At 39.7% G+C, this 16,235-nt stretch overlaps 1 protein-coding gene across 1 annotated transcript in view; it reads left to right on the top strand.

Annotated features, from left to right (window-relative positions):
- The first annotated feature begins 3,377 nt into the window (after positions 1–3,377).
- Positions 3,378–16,235, top strand: part of ETNK1 (ethanolamine kinase 1) — a 54,483-nt gene continuing 41,625 nt past the window's right edge. Inside the window, exon 1 of the mRNA XM_055394352.2 lies at positions 3,378–3,911. Coding sequence (XP_055250327.1) covers positions 3,756–3,911 — 156 coding nt within the window. The 5' untranslated portion in view covers positions 3,378–3,755. The remainder of the gene's footprint in view (positions 3,912–16,235) is intronic.

Genomic DNA, 16,235 nt, shown 5'->3' with positions numbered 1-16,235 from the left:
TTGGAGTTTCAGCTTCATCAGTCCTTCCAATGAATATTCAGGACCGATTTCCTTTAGAATGGACTGGTTGGAGCTCCTTGCAGTCCAATGAACTCTCAAGAGTCTTCTCCTACACCACAGTTCAAAAGCATCAATTCTTTGGTGCTCAACTTTCTTTATAGTCCGACTCTCAAGCCACTCCAGTACTCTTGCCTAGAAAATCCCATGGATGGAGGAGCCTGGTAGGCTGCAGTCCGTTGGGTCGCTAAGGGTCGGACAAGACTGAGCGACTTCACTTTCACTTTTCACTTTCACACATTGGAGAAGGAAATGGCAACCCGCTCCAGTGTTCTTGCCTGGAGAATCCCAGGGACGGGGGAGCCTGGTGGGCTTCCGTCTATGGGGTCACACAGAGTCGGACACGACTGAAGTGACTTAGCAGCAGCAGCAGCAGCACATCCATACATGACTACTGGAAAAACTATAGCCTTGGCGGGATGGACCTTTGTTGTCAAAGTAGCATCTCTGCTTTTTAATATGCTGTCTAGGTTGGTCATAACTTTCCTTCCAAGGAGTAAGTGCCTTTTAATTTCATAGCTGCAGTCACCATCTGCAGTGATTTTGGAGCCCCCCAAAATAAAGTCAGCCACTATTTCCATTGTTTCCCCATCTATTTGCGATGAAGTGATGGGTCCGGATGTCATCTATTCACCTATTCACTGATATCTTGGTTGTTTCCAAGTTTTGGCAATTATGAATGAAAATGCTATAAATGAATAAAAATTCTATAAATATTCATATGCAGGTTTTTTTGTGTGGATGTAAGTTTTCAGTTCATTTGGGTAAAGATCAAGGAGCATGATTACTGATTTTATGGTAAGACAATGCTTACCTTTGTAAGAACCTCCCAAACTCTCTTCCAAAGTGACTATACCATTATCACTCTGTCAGTAGTAAGAGTTACTGTTTCTGGCGTGCTGTGATTCATGGGGTCGCAAAGAGTCGGACATGACTGAGCAACTGAACTGAACTGAAACCGTTACATAATAAATCTTGGTAGGATTGCTGTAGCCACGTATTCCAGGAAACAAACTCACTCAGAAGGACAATGCAAATAGTGAAGTGCAGTTTATAACACCGGTGGGCCCAAGGCAGAGTCTCCTCTTAGCAAAGGACCCCGACCAGCATTTGTGAAAATCTTTTATACCCCATGTGTACGTGTCTGAACCCACCACTCCAAATTCCTTGAGACTTACATAAAGCAAGGAAAATACAACCCCAGTAACCCCATCATTCACATGCTATGTGCTCATGTGCTCAAACAGTCAAATAATTAGCCAATAATCAATAAACCCGAGGTTACACTCCGATACAGAAAAACTTACGGCCTGTCTGGAGGAAGGGGTGATTAGTGTATGTTTTCTCTTAGGTGATGAGTAACCTAGATACGATCTTCAAGGTTCCCCTGTCTGGAGGGGGTCTTATCCTTCTGTTGTTGTTTTCATAGGCACTAAACACAGAGTTCAGAGTTCATTAGAAAGGTGGCCGGGCATGATCAGAAGAACAGGCCTAAGATGGAGTCCAGGCCCTATGAATTCCTTTTTCAGGATGTGTTCTCCCAACTTATTCTCCAATCTCCCTCTCCACAAAAAAAAGTAGCTTTTGTTTGACATTAAGTTTTGGTGTGAATTTTAACGTCACTTTATTTCATGAAAAATTCAGTTGAGATTTTAATTGTAATTGCACTATACTTATTGATTAGTTCAGTGAAAACCGAGATCTTTATAATAAATATGTTTTCTTATTCATGGATGTGGTTCATTTCTCCATTAATATAATTTCACCCATAAAGTATTACACATATTTTGTTAGTTTCATTCTTAGACACCTAATAGTTTTTTTTGGGGGGGTGGGGTGGGGAGGTCTAATTATTAACAGATGTTTCTTTAAAATTACAAACTTGTGTAATTCCAGAAATAATTTTTAAAATCATTTCACAATTCAGAACAGTTTCAAAATTCTTAAAATTCCAACTGTTTAATAAAAGTACAAATTATACAAAAATGAAATAGATTCTACCTGAAATGTAAAATTAGTATATTATTTTCATCCAAACAGGAAGAACATGTAATTCAGCGTTTCCTGCAATATACGATTTAAAAAAGACTAATTTTGGAATATGCTGAATCAACTTCCTTGCTGTCCGTATAACTCTCTTTTCCTTGTTTTTAGCTTATGAAGTTTGGTGCGTGCATGCGCGCGCACACCCCCACACCCACACCCCCTTATTGCTGGTGCTGCTAAGTCACTTCAGTCGTGTCCAACTCTGTGTGACCCCATAGACGGCAGCCCACCAGGCTCCCCGGTCCCTGGGATTCTCCAGGCAAGAACACTGTGGTGGGTTGCCATTTCCTTCTCCAATATGTGAAAGTGAAAAGTGAAAGTGAAGTCGCTCAGTCACGTCCAACTCATAGCGACCCCACGGACTGCAGCCTACCAGGCTCCTCCATCCATGGGATTTTCTAGGCAAGAGTACTGGAGTGGCTTGCCATTGCCTTCTCTGACCCCCTTACTGACAGTAAGCTCTTTCGTGATTTACAAAGGTATGTAGGTTCTGAACAATCAGAATGTAAACTGATGTTAATCAGATAATTAAACATTTGACTGTTAAGCTGAGTTGTTAGTGATGTAATTCACCACTAACAAGTATATTCACCATTTACCAAGTGCTGCAGAGAAGACAGATTAAGAGGTCAAATCTAAACCCAATTTCCTCACATTATAAGGAAAATTAGGAAGTCCCAGTAAAGTTTCCAGTATTCTCTTAGCAGTGGTATTAGCTGATATAACACCATCAGACTAAAAGGCCCACCCAGCACCTCTATCGCTGAGCCTCAGAATTACTTCCCTTCCATCTTCATCCTAGACTATAACCTGTTCCTCCTGACTCTAAATAATTCTCAGTACGGTCAAATAACCGACCTTTAAAAATACATCTTGAAGTGCATTCTCTGTTTTATCCAATTATCTTAACTGTCCCAGTATACCACGAGCTCAGTATACTGCTGATGGTAATTTAGTCGTCAACCCAACTACGTGGACCTCAGTACACAGCAGCTCCGAGATCAAGGCGACCCAGCTACTTCAGCTTGCCCAGACTCAGGCCAAACTCAGGCTGACCCTGGTGTTATTTCAGGACGCGTCCCTGGCATTCCAGAAAAAGTCAGCCCTACCTCAAACCCAGATCCCAAGACCCACCCCTTCCCCCACAAAGGAGAGCTAAAGCTTCAGTGCCTTTCGTTCGGGTCTTGGCAGGGCTCAGCCTCATTCCAGAAGGCGAGCCGCGCTGTTTCCGACCAACAGCACGCAAGGAAGAGTCTGATAAAGGGCGAGAAACCGAGCTCTGGAATCAGGCCCATTGTGCCCCAGAGCTAGACACGCGGCCTTGAGCCTGACGCAGCCGAGGCCCCGCCCCGCGCGTGACGCCAGCGTCAGGCCAGTCCCGGCATGCTCCGCGCCCGCCGGCGGCCGAGCGCAGACGAGAGGAATTTTTTTCCCGTGAGCGTTCCCCGCTCAGTTCAGCCGCTGTCCAGACCCGGGTCGGCGAGAGTGCCGCCTCCACCCGTTCTCCTACCGCTCGACCGTCAGTCTGAACGCCCCCAGCCCTCCCGCGAGGGCGCCCCGGGACGGAAGGATCCAGCAGCCTGTCGGCGCCCGCCGTTCTCGTGGTCGCCGTCGCCGTCGTCGTTGTGGTAGTCTCTGCCGTCGCCTGGGCCATGGCCAATTACATCCACGTCCCGCCCGGCTCCCCGGAGGTCCCCAAGCTGGACGTCACGGTGCAAGATCAGGAGGAGCAGCGCTGCCGGGAGGGGGCCCTGAGCCTCCTGCAACACCTGCGGCCGCACTGGGACCCTCAGGAGGTGACCCTGCAGGTAACGCCCACACCTTAGCCCCGGGTCTCTCCCGACCTTGACGCGGCCCAGGGGGGAAGGGAGTGGGGGGTTTTCACCTCACCATCCTTTGTAGTCCCCGGGGACCCAGGAGGATCTCCGGGAACATCTCCTCGCTCCGTTCTTTGGGAAGTGACCCTGTGTTTCCTCTGTCATACCTAGGAAGGTCACTCCCCCTTCTTTCATCATTGCTTTCTGAGGCTGTCCTGAGGGCAGATTTCCTTTTTCCCCGAAAAGGCTACGTTAGTGACGCACCCCTTCCACCTCAGGAAGGTTCCTGTTGTTACTTGCCCCTCCTCCCCCTCCCCTATCCCTTCTAACTGCGGAATGAACCCTTTCCACTCCCCTTGCGAGGGGTCCTCGCCCGTCGGCCTAAGCCACCGTCGCCTCTTCTTTCACAAATAATGCAGTAGTTAATTTTCTCTGATCTTTTCCTTTCCCTTCCCAACCCTCCCCCCGTCGGTGTAACCCACTGATGCTCACCCTGCGTTTTATCTTCTCAAATCCTGGGGTTGGCGACCGCCCTGTATCCCACAGTAATGACCATGGTCATCATGCATTATCAGATTGGGTTCTTAGGTAGGCGTTATTTTATTTGTATCAGTATTTCTGTAAAGGTTTTAATCATGTGAGTGAAACTAACAATATCTGATGTTACAACGATAGGTGTCTTGTGAATATTTCTTTTTCCAGAGCCACTGTATTCATAGACAGAAATTGGGAGAAAAAGTCCTGGAGAACCTATGCGTTTTTGAATAGCTTATTTTTAAGAAGTTACGATGCAGCATACAGGAAATGTATTTTGAGTACTTATTTCTTTTTAACTTTTGCAGTTTTAGGTACTATATAAGAAAATGAACCTCCTTTTCCCTTGCAAACGCAAAATAATTTTGAAGGCTGGCATATCCGAGGTTTGTTTCAAATCTGAGCAATAACGTAAGAGTATTCAGTTGAAGTAGCCAGATCACCTGCCTTATTTTGTTGACTGTTTCATCAAAGTTAACTGACTTAACAGTATCTCAGGTGCTTTGCTAAAGTAGTCACCTATACAATAATGAATAAAACATGATAGTGCCCTAGGGCCCAGAACAGTTCTTGACACTTCAGTTTCATAAATGTTGGTTTCAGTTCTTACTGTCTGGAAGAGTTTTGAGCAGATTAAAAGGACCCATATGTTTTGGAAAAAAGTTATCAGGCAAAAATTTTGAAAATTTAAGGGAGTGTTTATTAGCCATATATGTAGGACATAGTGAATCAAAAGTGATTTTCATGTGTAATTAAAAAAAATAGAGTTGAACCATAAAGAAGGATGAGCACCGGAGAATTGATGCTTTTGAATTGTGGTGTTGGAGAAGGCTCCTGAGAGTCCCTTGGACTGAAAGAAGATCAAACCGGTCAATCCTGAAGGAAATCAGTCCTGAATATTCATTGGAAGGACTTATGCTGAAGTTCTGATACTTAGGCCACCTGATTTGAAAAACTGACTCATTGGAAAGACCTTGATGATGGGAAAGATTGATGGCAAAAGGAGAAGGAGGGAGTGGTGCGTGGAGGATGAGATGGTCAGAAAGCATTATCGACTCAAGAGACATGAATTTAAGCAAACTAGGAGATAGTGAAGAACAGGGAAGCCTGGCGTGCTGCAGTCCATGGGGTTGCAGAGTCCGACACGGTTTAGTGACTGAACAATAACAGCATATTTTCTTTAAGGAAAATTAGTTTAATTGAAACTTCCAAGTTGAAACTCTACACTTTTTTAGTTTATTATCTATTAACTTATTCTAGTTTTTTACATTTATTAAAGTAAGTTATGTTCTGGCCGTCAATTATTAATTAAACAGATATTAATTAAAGACATTACCGTTTTCTGGTAAACTCTGGTTCTGACAAGCTGTATTACTTTTTAAGCAGAGACTTAAGAGTTTGAAGCTTTAATGACTGGAATTTCAGAGGTACATTAGGTGTTTTTTTCAATCATTTAATCCCTCAGACAACCATTTTAGATGGGTACTATCATTTTTTTAGGTATAGCTCAGTGAAGTAAAGCCAGGATACAGGTTGAAAAAAAGGTTAAAAATGTGTTAACATTCAGACTGTTTCTGGTTGTTGAAAAGTACTTGAGGTTGAGTTTTACCTGAAACTTGTGTATCATCTTTTGACTTTAAGACCTTTGTACTCATTATCCAAACTTCCAATATGCTTATTTGTAAATGAAGGTAAATACTACCATTTGTTTTGCTCTTATGATGATTGTTATTTAGAAATCTAATCCCTCCATGTGCAAGCAAAGCTTTTGATCCAGAAGCTAGGACAACTGCTAAGCTGAGTTGATGGTTATTCATCTCTCAATTTAGTAGATCTGACTCCCACATTCTAGGTCATTATAGACTCTGCTTTTATGATGCTTAAGGATTTCTTTAGTAAATATGGACAGGAATATTTTCTTTTTTTGAGATTTGCTTTTATTTTCTTTGAGATATACAGATAAAAGTCTAAAACAAGTATTAGTAATAATAGCACATAGTTTTAAAAGATTTTTTTTCTCGAATTCTTATGTGATATAAAATATTATGTAAACATACCTTAGAAGCTTACTCTAATAATACTTATTTACCTGGCACTTACTCTTGCCAGCTGAACTTTGAGAGCACATTACAAAATCCAGAAGCAAGCAAAAAAAGACGTTAGTGCATTCAAAATGATAGAGGGGCCGGTCTTTGCTCACAACTTATGGACATAGGGGATAATATATCTCATTTTAGATGGAGCTTTAAAAAATTGAATGATTTTTTCCCCTATCTCTGCCAAATTAAAAGAATACAATACAAAAGTAGTGGTGAGCTTTGTGGAGTGTAGTATGTTAGAATAGGCAGAGTAGATCTAAAACAATACATCAGAGTGTTTTTTATTTAATAATATTTTACTGTTTATAAAGAAAGCACTTTGGCATACACTTTCCCAATAATCTTGTGAGATAGATGTAGACTGTTAATAGTATTTTATAGTTAAATGATACTGAGCTTGAAGTTAGTAATGGCAGATCTGGGATGAGAACTCATAAATTATTGCCCTTTGACTGATAAAACTTTATGTTGTTCAATTCAGTCGCTCAGTTGTATTCGACTCCTTGCGACCCCATAGACTGCAGTTTGTATATTATGATTAAGACAGGGAAGCCATTTCTCTGCAAAATTAGTGATTTGTTAAAAAATTAAATCTTTGGTTCATAGATTTTGCGTTGAGTTCCTTACAAATATAATTTCATTACTTTTTCCACATATGACATTATTTTGGAAAAGGGATTCACTTCTGCTTTCTTTTAAAATCATTACTATCTAACAGGAAAGTATTTGAGTGGGTGATAACACCTAAGAGCATTTTGACTATGACTAAGAGAGATGGGGTGTTTAATAGGCTCCTGTGACGGATGTGTATGTTTGATAGGCTCCCATGTATTTTGATAATATGTGAACTCAAAGTCAGGGGTCTAATGTGCTATTTCGCTTTCAGGTATTAATAGCTATGTGTCTTGGACTGAGCAATCATCTCACCACTCTTTGAGGCCTCAGCATAGTGTAGTGGGAAGAGGATGGTTTCAAATCCTGATGCCAGCCATTTGCCACCTTTGGCAAGTTTAAAAATCTCTATAAAAAGAAATTATTATCTACCTTGGAAAATAGTAGCATAGTACAGAACAGTAGAGTTTAACTACTATCAGTTCAGTCGCTTAGTTGTGTTGCACCCCATGGACTGAAGCTCGCCAGGCCTCCCTGTCCATCACCAACTCCCAGAGTTTACTCAAACTTATGTCTGTTGAGTTGGTGATACCTCCAACCATCTCATCCTCTGTCGTCCCCTCCTCCTCCCGCCTTCAGTCTTTCCCAACTTCAGGGTCTTTTCAAATGAGTCAGTTCTTTGCATCAGGTGGCTAAAGTATTGGGATTTCAGCTTCAGCATCTGTCCTTCCAATGAATATTCAGGACTGATTTCCTTTAGGATGGACTTGTTGGATCTCCTTGCAGTCCAAGAGACTCTCAAGAGTCTTCTCCAACACCACAGTTCAAAAGCATCAGTCTTTGGCACTCAGCTTTCTTTATAGTTCAGCTCTCTCACATCCGTAGATGACTACTGGAAAAACCATAGCTTTGACTAGACAGACCCTTGTTGGCAAAGTAATGTGTCTGCTTTTTAATATGCTGTCTAGGTTGGTCATAACTTTTCTTTCAAGGAGCAAGCGTCTTTTAATTTCATGGCTGCAGTCACCATCTGCAGTGATTTTGAAGCCCCCCCAAAATAGTCTGCCACTGTTTCCATTGTTTCCCCATCTATTTGCCATGAAGTGATGGGACCAGATTCCTTGATCTTAGTTTTTCTGAATGTTGAATTTTAAGCCAACTTTTTCACTCTCCTCTTTCACTTTAACTACTACACTACTACAAATAGTAATTTTAATACTATTCTTTTACTACTTTACTACTAAGAGTAGAGTATCAGGAGAATTAAATGAAATAGGTAAAAAAATTATGCACAGTATGTTTTATTACTTCACCCTGCCCCCCACTTCCAGCTCGCCCCCCAGCCTTTGTAAGTAGAAAGTTGTTCTAAAAGAATTGTAAGCTCCTAAAATTCAGTAATTTTGACATGTATTTTTTTGTACTGGTATAATGCTAATTTTTAGCAGCACTTCTTTTAGCAGAAGGTAGGCATGGGAGAATGGAGAAGGAAAGGCTTCACAAAAGGGCTTCAAGGGGTACCTTGAATTGAGCTTGGAAGGAAAGATAGGAATTGGAATGGGGAAGTATTTCTGGGCAAAGAAAAACCACTTTTGTAAACTATGAGTGTTTCGTAGACTATGAGTGTCTTGGGTAGAATGGTGTACAAAGTGATTTCCAAATAAGGGAGAGGTTAAATTTATGCCTCATTAGGAGGTGGTATTTTATTATCTGGGATGTAATGGAAAGCTGGTGAATGTTTTTAAGCATGTATGTTACATATTTTTTAGAGAAGTGGCAGATTACTATTTAGGCAGCATCCATTGAAGAAAATGTTTTGAATTGGGAAATGAGTGATCACTTAGAATGGAGAAGGCAATGGCACCCCACTCCAGTACTCTTGCCTGGAAAATCCCATGGACGGAGAAGCCTGGTAGGCTGCAGTCCATGGGGTCGCTAGAGTTGGACATGACTGAGCGCCTTCACTTTCACTTTTCACTTTCATGCATTGGAGAAGGAAATGGCAACCCACTCCAGTATTCTTGCTTGGGGAATCCCAGGGATGGGGGATCCTGGTGGGCAGCCATCTATGGGGTCACACAGAGTCGGACACGACTGAAGCGACTTAGCAGCAGCAGCAAATCACTTAGAAAAGACATTATTTTTGAAACTCTTGGTTGCTGCTTACTAAGAGGATGCTAAATTAGTATACTGAATTGAAACCACTACAGTTTAAGAAGATGAGTTAAGATGTGATAGGATAGATCAGAGCATTGCAAGTAATACCGTTAAATATTTCTTGTGAAACTTGTTTTAGTTTTACGTAAAAGTATATATGTGTTGAGTTAAACTATAAATACTTTTTCTTTTCTGTGTATTGCGTTAAAAAACGTTTGTGAAAGACAGCTGAGGAGAGACTGTTACGTTAGTATAGAAAAGCGATGCTGGGATCTAAATTAGGACAGTGGCCTTGAAGCTGAAAATAAGGGATAGATTTGACATTTCAGAAAATAAATGTGCAGGACTTGTTAATTGCTTGCAGGTCAGGGAGGAAGTGGGAAGCTTAAGGGCTTTGTTTTGTTTCGTGTCTCTTTTTGTGGCTGACAAAGATAGGGCAGTAATGAAAGGCCTTTATGTAAGGAATCAAGTTGTATTTTTCAGGATTCTGTCATTGTTTTTTATCTTTTGGCCTTGCCACGTGACAGGTGGGATCTTAGTTTTTGACCAGGGATTGAACCTGAACCTTTTGCAGAGGAAGCACAGAATCTTACAATCGACCACCAGGGAAGTCCCCAGAATTTTTTCTTAGCAGAAGTTCTTTTACTCTGATAGATCTTATGGGCTATAGATAAATTTTGTCACCCTTTTAAAAATTGTGAGATACAACAAACCTACAGAAAAAGATGAAACATAAATTGTTGTAGAACAAATACCTTTGTAGCCCAATGGGAAAAGAGAAAATATTAACCAGTAACCCAGAATATCTCCCACTTCCCTTTCTGCTCCTAACTTTTCCCTCCCTCTAGTGGTAATCAAAATAACAGTTTAAAAAAAGTTAACAGAACAATATTTTTGAATTAGTAATTTTTTGTAGTACTCTGAGAAAATATACTGTGCGTGTAAATTTTTTAAATAAAGAACTATAGGATCATGAAGTAAGTTCAGTTCAGTCGCTCAGTCGTGTCCGACTCTGCGACCCCATGAATCACAGCATGCCAGGCCTCCCTGTCCATGACCAACTCCTGGAGTTCACTCAAACTCATGTCCATCGAGTCGGTGATGCCATCCAGCCATCTCATTCTCTGTCGTCCCCGTCTCCTCCCACCCCCAATCCTTCCCAAGTTTTAATTAAAAGATGTAACACAATATTAAAACTTTCAGTAGCAAAAAACCCAACTTCCTATTCATATTTTATTAAATAATCAACTGTTCTATTTTGTTTATTACCATCTACTTCTCCCTTAAATAGTTTACATAGTTGTTTTATTGAATCTTATGTACGCTTTTGTATTCTTGTTCTTCACATCAGTTCAGTTCAGTTGCTTGGTCGTGTTCAACTTTTTGTGACCCCATGGACTGTAGGCTTCCCTGTCCATCACCAACTTCTGAAGCTTGCTCAAACTCATGTCTGTTGTAAATATTTTCATGTTCTTATGGTATTGGCCACAATTTTTGATAGCTAGAAACATAATATTTGATCATGTTAAAGATCATGTGACTTAATTACTTTTTAAAGTGAGGTTTTAAAAAGAATTCTAAAGAGTATAAAGAGGAAAATTAGAAAGGCTCAGCAGAGAAAGAATCTGCCTGCATTGCAGGAGACGCAGGAGACGGCTTGATCTCTTGGTTGGGAAGATCCCCTGGAGAAGGAAATGACAACCCACTACAGTATTCTTGCCTGGAGAATTCCATGGACAGAGGAGCCTGGCGAACCACAGTCCATAGGGTTGCAAAAGAGTTGGATGTGACTGAGCAACTACACATGCACATAGGCAGTCATCACCTTCATAAAGGAATACTATCTAACCCTGTTGATTTTGTTTAATAAATACAAATGGTTCATGCTCTTAATAAAATATTTAAAACATAAATAAGGCTATAAAATGGAAAGTAAAAAGCCTAAATCCCTCAACACCAAGTCCTTCCCCTCAAAGGTAATTTTGTGAACAGTTTCTTTTGACTTATAAAAAATTGTCAGATTATTTACCAGCATAAATAATTTATGTATGGATTTACCAGTATACATTATCTACCTGCATTTATAAATATAGTAAATATAATTAAATTATTCCATATCATGCTTTTAAAATAATGTATCTTCGATATCTCCATGTCAGTGTATGTAATCTCTTTTTAAAATTAAAAAAAATTTTTTTAGATATTAAAATCAGTATTGCAGTGAACTACTCTTATGCATATATTTTGGGTAACTTCTGTAAGTATATCCATAGTGTAAATTTTTAGTGAAATTAAATTTAAAGAAAAAAAATACACACATATGTATGTATACATATATATGTATGATCTACTTCAAGGAACTGGCTCACACAGTTGTAGAGGTTGGTAAATATGATATTTGTATGGCATTGTCTGGTAAGCTGGAAACTCTTAAAACAGGAATAGATGCTATAGCTTTAAGGCAGGAAAACCTAAGTTTTGCTTTAACAGCTCTTCACCTGATCGAATGAGGCTCACTCATGGGGATTAATCTTTTACTTGAAGTTATCTGGTTAATAAGTCTGCGAAATATCTACAGAGCTACATCTAAATTAATGTTTGATTGAATAACTGGGCATTCTAGCCAATCCAAGTTAACATAAAACTGTCATGCTATTTCTCACTTTATGTAATTTTTTATTCCTCAAAACAGTATTGTAAAGTATCTTTTTCTCTATACCTTCTTCAATCTCTGATATTAAATTAAAAAAATTTTTGCCACTTAGATACATGAAAATGGTATTTTTCTTTTTACATTGCTTTAAATTCTGTCATTTTGGAAGATGGTGGAATCACAATAGTTTCTTCCACAAAACAGTTAACTGACACAAATTAATTCCATCTTTCTAAATTTCTGGTCTTGTCTAGTAGTCATTGTCTAAAAGAATAATTGAAACTTGTTTTTCCCATTATCTTGGCCTGTGGAAGCTTATTCATTTGAATTTAGTAGTTAATTGGTCATTTTAAACCATAAATAAATAGCAAAACTCTGCTTGGTTTCTTAATTATCTTAGGGACTAAAGAAATTTCGTGGTAGCTAAGATAGAGTTTAATTCTTTGATCATCTTAGAGTTTGTCATTGCAAGATAGTGTCACGTACTGAAAGGAGGCATTTGATTATGTTTTGGGGGTCTCAAGAAGGTCTTCAGGTTCAGTGATAGTCATTTTAACGTCTAAGGTCTCATTAAACTGTAATTTCTTTTCCCCAACCAGGTTTTCTGTGTTACTTCAAATGACAACCTGTACAGGTTTGGGCAGTGCAGCAGCATAGAATTTAGGGCTAATCTGTAACATAGATGTCATAATTATTAACTTTTATTGTCTCATCATGAATCATTTTGCTGTCTTGTGTTGAAATTTAAATATGTAGTTATCTGCATACTTGATAAGAGCTTAGTTTGTGTCAGAAACTATTGTATGTGCTTTTGTATATGTTAAGTCATTAATTCTCATGAGTGAAAGTCGTTCAGTCGTGTCTGACTCTTTGCGACCCCATGGACTATACAGTCCATGGAATTCTCCAGAATACTGGAGTGGGTAGCCTTTTCCTTCTTCAGGGGATCTTCCCAACCCAAGGATTGAACCCAGGTCTCCTGCATTGCAGGCGGATTTTTTATCAGCTGAGCCACAAGGGACGCTGTTAATTCTCATAAAAACCTATTAAGTAAAAAACCAAAAACTAAAACTATAAAGTAGATTCTAATTGCTTATATTAAACATGAGATGAATAAAGCACATACAAGTTAAGTGACTTGCCTAAGGTTACTCAACTTCTAGGCTAACACAGCTAGAATTTGCAGTCAGGTAGAGCAGTCACTGCAGACGCTGATTGCAGCCATGAAATTAAAAGACGCTTACTCCTTGGAAGGAAAGTTATGACCAACCTTGATAGTATATTAAAAAGCAGAGACATTACTTTGCCAACCAAGGTCCGTCTAGTCAAGGCAATGGTTTTTCCCGTGGTCATGTATGGATGTGAGAGTTGGACTGTGAAGAAAGCTGATCGCCGAAGAATCGATGCTTTTGAACTGTGGTGTTGGAGAAGACTCTTGAGAGTCCCTTATACTGCAAGGAGATCCAACCAGTCCATTCTAAAGGAGATCAATCCTGGATGTTCATTAGAGGGACGGATGCTAAAGCTGAAACTGCAATACTTTGGCCACCTCATGCGACGAGTTGACTCACTGGAAAAGACTCTGATGCTGGGAAAGGTTGGGGGTGGGAGGAGAAGGGGACGACGGAGAATGAGATGGCCGGATGGCATCACCGACTCTGTGGACATGAGTTTGAGTGTACTCCGGGAGTTGGTGATGGACAGGGAGGCCTGGCGTGCTGTGATTCATGGGGTCGCGGAGAGTCGGACATGACTGAGCGACTGAACTGAACTGAACTGAACTGAGAGCAGTCTTGCTCTGAGCTCATTCTCTGAACTAGTACCATCTTAAATACTTGACACAGTGTAGGATAAACCCTGTGAAAAGGAGCTCCATGAGATTTCTGTTGGTTTTGTACCCCCTCCAATGAGGTGGAATTTTATATTTCTAGTATATATCTGATATAGTACTCGTACCTAGCATATACCTAGTATATTTTTGTCTGTTTTGGAAAGCTGAAGTACCTTGAATTAATTGTTGATTTATGCATGAGGTAGGAACCATGGAAAAGTGAAAAAGCATTATCCATACATCTTTAAAGTCAGAAATCTCCATCAAGAGGTCATTTGAATAGCTGAACAAATTGGATTCATTACTCCTTGCAGTTGAGGAAGACTTATTCCATGATTAATGGTGGGGCTTTTGGTATGTGGATATTAGAAAGGACTTAGTATAAAAATTTAGGAGAGGGTTCGAGGAAGCTTCTCTGATAGCTCAGTTGGTAAAGAATCCACCTGCAATGCAGGAGACTCTTGTTTGATTCCTGGGTCGGGAAGATCCCCTGGAGAAGGGATAGGCTACCCACTCCAGTGTTCTTGGGCTTTCCTTGTGGCTTAGCTGGTAAAGAATCCACCTGCAACCTAGGAGACCTGGGTTCAATCCCTGGGTTGGGAAGATCCCCTGGAGAAGGGAAAGGCTATCCACTCCAGTATTCTGGCCTGGAGAATTCCATGGACTGTATGGTCCATGTGGTCGCAAAGAGTTGGACATGCCTGAGTGACTTTCACTTTCATGGAAGCAAGGCTTTCCTGTGGATTGGGTGTTGTCAGAAGAAAGGAAGTGGGGCAAGTCTGTGGCTGTGGGTAACTCACCTTACCTAGAGGACTGGAGGAGTGAAGCAGACCCAGAGCTGTGACTAGGAAAGGAACAGCAATTCCTCATATTAGCCAGAGTAGGGGGATGTTTGGTCATTTTTGTGGTTTGGAAAAATTTCATAGTTTTGTCTGTGTTCACACGTGATGACAGAGTGGCTTTGTTTTTGTCTTGATGCATTATGGTCACAGAGTCCCTCATCTGATCCTGATGTTGTGTGAAATTACTTACGTTCGACTGAATCTCCGGGCCTTGTTGTGTGTGCTGGGTCTGTTCCTAGCTATTGAGCTCCTTTTTTTTTTCTCACTAACTTAATGTTTTCACATTTAAACTGGATTGATTGCCGAAGGGAAAAAAAAAAGAAAACATGCATAAACCAAAAGAAAAAAGTTTAAAACAGGGAAACAGGAGACAGGATTTAAACTACCTAATATTTGTGTTGGATATTTTTGTAGACACTTCTATCCTTATTTATACATAAATATAAATTAAGTGATACTTTACATAAAATACTCCTATGAAGAGAAGTAAAAGTCGCTTAGTTGTGTCTGACACTTTGCGACTCCATGGACTATACAGTTCATGGAATTCTCCAGGCCAGAATATTGGAGTGGGTAGCCATTCCCTTCTCTTGGGAATCTTCCCAGCCCAGGGATTGAACCCAGGTCTCCCGCATTGCTGGTGGATTCTTTACCAGCTGAGCCATCAGGGAAGCAAAATACTCTTATAAATGAAGTAATATTTTTTTGCCCCAGGAATTTATTGTGACTGTCATTTTATTGTAAATTTGTAGTTGTTTTGTATAGTAGAGTATATTAGGGTTAGTGTCATTGGAGTTGTGATTCAGTGTCATCCTTATAAATGTGTGTATATTGTTTACTAATCTTATCCAGTAATGTTATCCATTTCTAGCCCTTTTAAGTGCATACATCTTAAATGTTTCTGTGTGTACACATAAATGTACAATATAGCATGCACAATTAAAGAAATTTATTATAGGAAAGAGTGAAAGAATAAATTTGTTATAAGTTAGATCAAGAAGACAAGCTAGTATTTAAGTCCTTACTAAATATTTGTTGGGAGGATGTAGAAAACATAGATTTTACTCCTGGCTTTTGAGAGTGTGGAGTGTCATTCATCATAAACATTTCAGAATGTTAGTTTCTCAAACTTTATTTCAATAATTGAAATATTTTATTTCTACATGACATTTGGAGGAGTTACAGAGTAATATGTGTGAGTTGATATTTTAATAAGAACAAGCTTGCAACATAGGTTTTGAGAAAATGATGATTAGAATTTAGTATAAGGGCATATGCTTCTTGTCATTGTCTCCCTATCTACCAGCTTTTTGAAATCCAGGTGGAAAGCAGAGTTTGTATGTCTCTGCATAACCCCAAAACATAGATATTCAAAATAAATCTTTTCACATTAGCTCATTCAATTTACCTACATTAGGTGAATAAGAATAAGTAAATACTTTCAAATTTCACCTGAAGATCTAAAGCCTTTTCAGGTATCATTTATCATTACAACAGTCTTTATCAAAATAAAAATGATTACCCTCTTTCTCAGGCATTAATTAAATGTGTATACATTTAAAACTTACCCTTTGTTCATTCTTGTTCTTT

Source organism: Moschus berezovskii, chromosome 6, assembly GCF_049115385.1.
Source record: "Moschus berezovskii isolate FMDL1 chromosome 6, NW_MosBer_1.0, whole genome shotgun sequence".
Classification (NCBI taxonomy): Eukaryota; Metazoa; Chordata; class Mammalia; order Artiodactyla; family Moschidae; genus Moschus; species Moschus berezovskii.
Note: the sequence above shows the minus strand (reverse complement) of the source record. Positions and strands in the feature narration are given on the sequence as shown.